Source organism: Halichondria panicea, chromosome 1, assembly GCF_963675165.1.
Source record: "Halichondria panicea chromosome 1, odHalPani1.1, whole genome shotgun sequence".
Classification (NCBI taxonomy): Eukaryota; Metazoa; Porifera; class Demospongiae; order Suberitida; family Halichondriidae; genus Halichondria; species Halichondria panicea.
This window is the reverse complement of record NC_087377.1, coordinates 9,905,049-9,914,119: the sequence shown is the minus strand read 5'-3', so window position 1 is coordinate 9,914,119 and position 9,071 is coordinate 9,905,049. Positions and strand designations below refer to the sequence as shown.

Below are 9,071 nucleotides of genomic sequence, written 5' to 3'. Positions count from 1 at the left end.
GACTGGAGAGTTGTATGGCAGCACATTGGAATGAATCTTTCTTACAAAGAGATAGGAGCTTGCTTGCAAATTGCTTCAAGTACTGCTCACAGAATTTTTTCTCGATTTAAAATGTCAGGAGACGTGGTTGCCAAAAATCAACCTCTTCGGCGACAAACCAGGCACTTAGATGATTATCATGAGCTACTGATCATTGGCATAATATCTGAAAATCCTTGTACTTATCTGAGAGAGATATGCAGCATAATTAAAGAGGCAACTGGAGTGATAGTATCTGAAGCTACAGTGTGCCGTGTTATGAAGAGGAATGGATTCACAAGAAAGAAAATTCAGTATATTGCCAAGCAAAGAAGCGTTCAGTATAGAGCTGACTTCTTAGCACATGCATTGCTCTTTAGGAAAGAACAATTTGTATGGATTGACGAAACTGGAAGCGATAAGCGCCAATCATTAAGGAAATTTGGGTACTCACTGAAAGGCTTACCCCCAGTATGTCATCGCTTCCTAGTACGTGGAATTAGAATCTCTGCACTTGCTGCTATTTGCTCTGAAGGGCTACTTGGAGTCGAACTCACTACGGGAACTTTTAATGGAGACAAATTTTTCGATTTTCTTAGAGGAACTCTGATACCCAACATGAACCCATTTGATGGTTCAAGCAGCAAGTCAGTGATAGTCCTGGACAATTGTTCCATTCACCATGTGCCGGAAGTCATCGAGCTACTTGAGGATGCTGGAATACTAGTTATGTTTCTGCCTCCATACAGCCCGGACCGTAATCCAATAGAGGAAACCTTTAGTTCTGTAAAGTACTTCATTAAAGATCATGATGAACTATATCAGACAACAGATGACCCTCAAAGTATTATTCAATCAGCTTTTGACAACATCACAAAAGAACAATGTATAGGTTGGATAAGTGATAGTGGATATGCATAAGTATGATTACTTTACAATGTTCTTGCTTTAATATTACACTCAAAACTTCTTGATGTCACTCATGATTGTATCCTTATGCTCTACATATTGATCTTGTGTAATAGCACCTAGCTCCATCAGCTTGTGCCATTTCTCAAGCTGATCAATGCATTCAGACCTCAGTGTGATTCGTTTGGCAGGTGATATTCCTTGAGGCTCGGATGTAGATCGTTTCTTCAACTTTGATTGGCGAAAGAATGGCTTGTCTGGAGGCTCGTCATATGATACGTGCTTGTTTAGCTGAATCATATGAGCCCAGGCTCGAAGTTGCTCAGGACTAAACTCTCCAGAAGTGTGTTTTTCCTCTAGCTCATCAACAATAGAGTCAACTTCAGCCATTTTTGACAAATGGCCTTGGTAGCTTGAATGACGGGCAGGTTTGTTTTTGTCCTCTTCAGGCTTTTTCTTCTTCGGGGGTGCACCAGAATTGACATCAGAAATAGAGAGGCGCTTTCGAGCATGTGCTTTTATCTTTGCCCAAATGATTATAGGGGTTTTCTTTTTGTAAGAGTCATACATTGTTGCCACATCAGCATCACTATCAACTAGTTGCTGCTTTCCTTTGAAACCATGACCAGGCATTATGTAGCCAAACTGTACGCCATCAGTACTTTTAATGAGCTTCTCAGATACCAAAGTACACATAATTTTCTCCTCCAATTCTTGTTTGCTATGAAAGACACTTGCTGAGAACCGTTCCACGGCACCACCTGGAATAAGACGGTTAATGATCTTCAATGAATACTCCACTTGAACTTGAGGGGACTGTTTCGGTGCACTTCCATGGTCACTCTGTAATAAATAATACCATAACATCTCACTGGGCTGCTAAATTTATTAATGCCTTGTGTCACATAATTAATTCTGTGTGACAGTATTTTAGTATGAATGTGTAGTAAATCTATAGCAGCAGTAGGTGTGTAATAAGTATACTTGTATGAACTCACAGTTTGTGCAATCTCTGGGCTTGAGCTAGGGCTTATCACCGTGATGTCAGTCCCACTAGCACGTACCACACCAGATGTACTAGACTCACAGTCTTCACGCATGTGAAATGCGCCTACTTCAATGCTGCCTTGGGGGCCATTTGTTCGACAATGGATGTCCCAGTGATCCATCTTAGTTTAATAAGTTGTCTCGAAAATAAAAAATGGTTTCACACGTGGCATACGCATACGCATACACGCATACGCATACGCATAATTATTCGAAGGGAAGTAAAAACAACAGTACAGGGATTTGAGGAGTTCTTGCAACTGTAATGTCGAGAGCGGAAGTACCTGTCACGTGAACAGTTACGTAATTCTGGGTCATTCCAAACCAATTTTTCTCCAATAAAGCATTTAGGCCTTATTTATTTTGGGAAAAAATCGACCTATACAGGCTTTGCTCTGCATCTGCAAGCCTTTGCACCACAGCTAGCTAGCTAGCTAAAGCTATCCTTGAGCATTTCCAATCGTTTTGTGAGCTACTACTATTAGTCTGTCACACAACCTGTGTCACAGAACTGTGTATCCAGCTGCTAAGAGAGATTTTACTGAGACTTAGTGCCACTAGTCTCAGTAAAGTCACTAGTAATGATACACTTTTCAACAGCTTACGGGCAGGCTGGGGCAAGTAGTAGCTCACAAAACGATTAGAATCTCAAGGATAGCTTCAGCTGCATGCATGCATGCTGTGGTGGTGCAAAGCCTTTGCCAAAGCTTACGATGTTTTCCCAGTTTAATAAATTAAATGGGCTCTATTGGAGAAAAATTGGATTTGTATGAGCCAAAATTTAATCTTGTTACGTAACGGTTCTTCTTCTTCTTCTTTGTAGCCTCCAAATAATGAAGAGTAGCCCATTGGGCAGACGAAAAAGAATATTGAAAATGGGTATTATTATAACACGCAGTAAGAGGGTGGAGCTTTAAACCAATGTGCTTGTGAGAAGGAGATCAGCGCGGGTTTGCCTTAGATCTTTGATGAAGAGCAAGAGCCACTCTTGCGCATGGGCAGCTTTCAGCCAGACAAGGCCTTGCAGGAGATTGTAGAGGGTGTCATGTAGTGCCCTTGGGTCGTGGGGGAGGTGAACACTGATGCAGGATGGGGCATCCTGCAGGAGAGCAAGTCTGCGCATTGAGAGAGCAGGGCAACTTACTAAAAAGTGTGAAGGTGATTCTTCTTCAGTGTTGCATAGTTTGCACGATGCATCACCGGGAGAGATATTTCCTCTGTTGCGATATCTAAACCTGGACGCATCCAGCTCGAGCCCGTCACAGCCCACTAGGAGCCTGATTCTGAAATTTGAGGGGCCATGCATAGAACGATCCAGCTGACAGCATGACCATAGCATCGAAGGGCGACCTAGAAGGGCGGGGAGGGATGAGATAGGGAGATTTGTGCATGTGTCTGTCATCTAACGGTTCACGTGACAGGTACTTCCGCTCTCGACATCACAGTTGCAAGAACTCCTCAAATCCCTGTACCAGGCCTAGTTGTTCGCCTAACCGTTATAAAAGCAAAAACTCGGCCTGGGATCGAGGCTAGGCTAGTACCAGGCCCAGTTGTTCGCCTAACCGTTATAAAAGCGAAAAACTCGGCCTGAGATCAGCAATAATTTCTGCTGAATCACTCGCATATCAATGATCAGACAGAAAATGAGGTCAAAGGTCAAATGTTATTGGCATCCCACGCAACAAGGGTCAAAGGTCAAATGTTTTGGTTGACCTTTTTTAGTAACTGTTTTATGTGTACGTACGTACATGTTTGGACTGCTACTAGTATTTAGGGGAGTCATTCATTCCTATGACACCGTGATGGAGCGTTGTTGGAGGGGGCTCGCAGCTAAGCTTCTCACCTATTTATTCTCCCTCGCCCAGGCCCGCGGCCCGGGATTCATGCGTCATCTCCAACCGGGTGATAACCGCTAATGATATTCATAGCTGCGGGGCTTGGCTTGCGATAAACAGCTCAGCCCCTCACCCTACCAACTCCCCAGGCTAGGTAGTTGGTGACTCTACTGAAGGTTAGGGTATTGTGTTTCGCCCCCGCGATATTTATGGAGTATGAATATCATTATATAGCTATGTTTCTAGTGTAAGCATAAGATAGCCTCCTTCGCAGCCTCTCCTTTTTCTGTTCTTTGTCACAGAAGAGAAAATTGGAGGAACAAAGAAAGAAAGAAGGAAGCAACTAAGAAAAAGGAGAGCCTGCCTTGCTAAGTCGCGTGATCCCCTATTGACGTAGACAAATTTTAACGAGCGTGGGCGAGAGAAAACCTCAATAACTGTCCTCCCACACAGTACTTGGAGCGCATTTACCAGGAACATAATCTGTTATGAACAGTACAGTACAGTGCAGTAGAGTCAGCCTTCGTGAGACCTTTAGTCAGTAGAGGAAGTATGAAAGACTAGAGTAGAGTAGACTATTATTATTATTATTATTATGTGAACTTTACAGCTATGCACAAAAGAAATTAAGTGAAAATTATTGGGTGAGAGGAAATAGCTGACAGACTTACTCCAATATTGGAGCAGCTGATGTATATTATATAATCTATAGAGTGATAAGTATAGTTAACAGAGGATCCTATATATGACATTTAGAGCATGGGCAAACAATATGAAATGAACATAAGTTATTTGTGTTAAAGTTTTCTAGAAAATCTGACACTAAAAAGTCCGAAGTCTTTTTCTTGATTGTTCCTAGAGATGAATCTAGATTTATTAAATTCGACGGCAATTTATTCCATACTTTTGCAATTCTAATGAAGTAGAAGTGTCTTGAATAGTTATTTCTAGCAAATTTAATTTGAAGGGAATGGCCTGAGCAGCCTGCCCTGGTTTTGGATGAAGTGAAAGATACTAGTTCTCTTATATCGTCCGACTGCTGCTGTATACATATACTGCTGTAATAATTATATCTACTAATCAAGTGGGTCTGTTCTGAACTCAGGAAAAAAAACTGAGCTAAATTTAGATATTTAGTCTCTTTAGTCTTTACTAGGTAAGCCCTTGTCTACGATGTCTCCACGCTTGATTCTGGCTTACTATCTACGATGCTAACAGCTTTTATTTAGAGTTTGCAATGCGTAGGCATGCTGTAGCTTTTTGCTCTGTCAGGCTCCGCCCAGCTAGTGATTGCCCACGTTCATTTTCACTCGTCTACCACTCGTCTACCGTCACGCGACTTAGCAAGGCAGGCTCTCCTTTTTCTTAGTCTCTTCCTTCTTTTTTTCTTTGTTCCTCCAATTCGTCCCGTATTTTATCTTATTGAACTACAGTGACAAAGAACAGAAAAAGGAGAGGCTGCAAAGAGGCTAAGCATATATAAGACAAGTTGTACTGGAGTTTTCTTGCGTCAAATTTTAGCATGGATAAACCCGGGAATCTTCAACTGAGGGCTCTATCCAATTAAAGAAAGGTAGGGGCAGGGCCAGACAAAGAGAAATTTTGAAAAAAGTCAATCTGGTTGGAGCTAGCCTCCTGTTTATCGGAAGATCAAGCGTATTTTTAGATAATTACCGTCTACTCTTAGCTTTTACTCGCCTGTATGAAGTTTTACAACGAATATCTCTTTGTCTGGCCCTCTGGAAGGTACTTAGCTACATATAGATACCAATAAAGCTTGCTGAAAGTACTTACTGCTCTTATAAATTGACGCAAAAAATAGTCTATATATTTGCGGTTTTGATGCCCACTTTCTCATTCATGCATCTTCATAATTATGGCATTCTTACACAAAACAATAGCAATAGAGTTGATAATCATACAATATGAGTACAGCAGACTTCTTTGAACCTGCAAAAGAGAAAAAGCTGACAGAATTAAACTCATGAATATTCATGAGTGATCACAATACCCTAACCTTAAGTCAGCCAATCAACATCAGCGTAACAAACATTAACTGTACAAGAAACGGGAAACAGTACAGACCTTTGCAGAGTTCTTGCAACTCCATGTCTAGAGCGGAAGTGCCTGTCACGTGAACCATTACATAACAAGATTGAATTCTGGCTCATTCCTAACCAATTTTTCTCCAATAAAGCCTATTTAATTTTGTTAAACTGGGAAAAATTCGACCTATATAGGAGGAAAGGCTTTGAACATGAACAGCTAGCTAGCTGATGAGTATTTCCAATCGTTTTGTGAGTTACTATTAGTCACACAGCCTGTGTCACAGAACTATATATCCAGCTGGAGCTAAGGCTTAGCTTTAAAGCTTTTACTGTCTATGACTAGACTCTCAACAGCTTGCAGCAACACAAAATGAGCGGGCAGGCTGGGGCAAGCCACTTCATATAATACTGGGAAGCTACAATCCTATTTCAGACTTCTCTGAATAACTAGTAACAAGTAATTTAGTGATGCATATAGCGCATCTTGAGAACTCAATGTAAAAAACTTGCCTCACTCAGCAATGTTGGGCTCACGTGATGTTGTGTGGCTTTAATGTACATGAATATCACGTGACGGTAACTTCCGCTTTAGACGTCGAGTTGCAAGAACTCTGCAAAGGTCTGTATCAACAGTACTAGTATAGCTAGCTAGCTTTGTCACATAAATAGCTAAGTATAGGGGCCGGGGTGTGTACAGGGTAGAGACTGAGTGATGGATCTCAAGAGATGATGTGGTCTAAGAGCAAGATACATGAAAAGGATACTAAAGTAAGATCTATTATTATAAAAAGAATTAGCCTATAGTTCTCTAATACCTCCTGTGTGGTGTCTAGGGCATGCTAGTTCAGGAAGTAAAGAAGAGAAATAGAATATCTTGAGTTTATCAATGTTAGAGTTCCACCACAAAGGGTCTCTTTGAATTCTTTCGACATGCATGTCTTTCTCGGTACTGATAACAAAGTCACACCAGAGCCTGTCTGCACAATACAATTGGCACTGAACTTGATAATAGTAATTGTGTCTTGGTTTCAGTTGGTAGATATCGTTTCCTTTTTTTTCTAAATAGAAAGAAGGTTTCTCAACAGCTTCGGATATCGTCATTTCTTGAACAGAGTATGAATTCTTAATTTCGAGCAAACCAAGAGGTTGAGTGGAATCAGGATCGTGTACCAAACCATCTGGTGTTCCTGCTAACCAAGGGTTTTCAGTGGATACAAACAACCCACATTTCTCAACGGACAAGTTAGAATGCCCCTGTTGTTTCATGTAAGTTATGTATTTCTCTCGTGCTGTATCTTCGTTCGATATGCCGTAACGGGTGGCAACATTCCCTTTAAAAGAGTTATATAATAACTGTTCCACCTTTTTACTGCGTTGGGTACTAGCTCTCATTTTGCAATGGCTCCAACATTAGAAGCTGTTACTCTTTTCCTTCTTTCATTAATCCAATCTTCATTTTCAGCTTGGTCTTGGGTTTTCCTTTCGATTTCTTGAACATTTTCAGGGGTTACTCGCACTTTCGTTTCGTAAAACCCATTTTTCAATTGCTCCAAGTGCTCTGAAGAAATTCCTCGCTCCTTTCATCTGGTGTTACATCTTCATTGTTTCTCCTATATGCCTTGCGAGCGGCAATTGAATTATCTTCTGTTTTTTTGTATTTGCTACTTCTTCGTTTTCTTTTTACGTCTTCTCTTGCTTTACGTGTGTTGTCACTGGCTAGTTTTTTGGCTGAACGTTCTGTATAGTTTCAATTGGTTAGGGGGTGATTCCGTAACGTTTTCCCAAACTTGCAAACCCCACTGCTTGCCCATATTTTGCTGGAGCCCAGCCCCCATACAACGGTGCTCCCATGAGCCACTTTGGGATCTGTTGATCACCTTTCCACCATCAAACTTGCATCTGATGTGCATCCAGCACTCCGCCAAATTGGTAGTCTCGTTGCCGATTAGCTGCCCAGTCTTTGCTACTAGCCTCGCTAGCACCACTTGTATGCCGTGTTGCAGTTAGACACTAGCTTTGATAGGGGTGTGATTCCCCAGTCGAGCATCGTTTTGCGTAATTTGGTCGTCTGTGGTTGTTTCTGCCCATAGTCTTTCTTGTGTACTGACCATTTCTGCAATAAGTTGATTATAGGTATTATAATTACATGAGTTACCATTATTGTAAACGTACCCATTATCTGATCTTGTTCAGTGCTACCATCATTGTTATCTTCCTCTCCAGGTGGCTCCAGAATCTCTGTGTCTGGGTCTTCACTGAGTGCACCATTTGAAGAAGTTGGTTCTTCTCGTTTCTTTGCTGTTGAGCAGAAGTCAGAGCTACATGCGTCATGAATCCCAAAACAATGGTTTGGGCCATTAATGAGATCTCTCTCTAAACGTTTGATAGCTGTTTTCCTGTTTGGTTCTCGGCTTCGCATTCAAATTGCACAGCGTGCAGAACTAACCAGCCGTTTCCGCATTTTTTCAGTGAGGCCTCCACGCCTGGAATTTTGATTGCTATTTGAACTGAACGCCCACTAACTACTTCCTATATAGCTTGCGCAGTAAAATTGTGCTGAGCTGGCACACCCTTTTACATTGAAGTCATTGTAAAATTAATGCGTTTTTGCAGCCTCTGCATTCTGCAATGCATGCGCTATTATTCTAAATGAAGGAAGTTTGTGAAATATTGAAGTAAGAGCTACACAATTGTTTTTGTCCCAGAGAGTTTTTGTCAACTGTCAGTGAGCTAGCTGGTCTTGAAGATACCTACTATACACACAGTAAGTGCAGTAGTATAGATCTAAGAGGTAGTCTAATGCTCAAGGATGATGGAACATCTTATATACATAGTAGGCATCTGCAGAATTGTGTAGAGGAGATGTTCCACCATCTTGGAGCATTAGTTTACCTCTTAGATCTACTACTACTGCACTATACTGCACTTACTGTGTATATAGTAGGTATCTTCAAGACCAGCTAGCTCACTGATAGTTGACAAACACTCTCTGGGACTAGTTGGGCGTGGCCCCACCCTGGACGCGAACGTAGGGTTGGGCACCACTGCAATGTCAGGTTTGTTCCACCGACACTTAGCTTTAGGGTGTGGCTAAGCAGGAATATGATTAATTTCAAGTGGGCGGTAACCGCAAAGCTCAGTTAGAATGCATACCACTAGCTCTAACTAACCTGGCGTGTTCCTGGATCAAGCTGGCTTGTCTACTATTGTTGCA

At 41.6% G+C, this 9,071-nt stretch overlaps 1 protein-coding gene and 1 long non-coding RNA gene across 2 annotated transcripts; one reads left to right on the top strand and one right to left on the bottom strand.

Moving 5' to 3' along the window:
• Positions 1–921: 921 nt before the first annotated feature.
• On the bottom strand, positions 922–2,166 carry LOC135330783 (uncharacterized). Its single transcript, XM_064525728.1, has 2 exons — positions 1,926–2,166; positions 922–1,770 (listed from the first exon to the last, which is right to left on the bottom strand). Exons 1-2 carry the CDS (start codon positions 2,094–2,096, stop codon positions 979–981), a joined length of 963 nt encoding a protein of 320 aa, XP_064381798.1. The 5' UTR covers positions 2,097–2,166; the 3' UTR covers positions 922–978.
• Positions 2,167–6,434: 4,268 nt separating this feature from the next.
• LOC135330782 (uncharacterized) lies at positions 6,435–8,501 on the top strand. Its single transcript, XR_010392869.1, has 3 exons — positions 6,435–6,625; positions 6,924–7,123; positions 8,081–8,501. It is a non-coding gene; the product is annotated as an uncharacterized LOC135330782 (long non-coding RNA).
• The last annotated feature ends 570 nt before the right edge of the window (positions 8,502–9,071 follow it).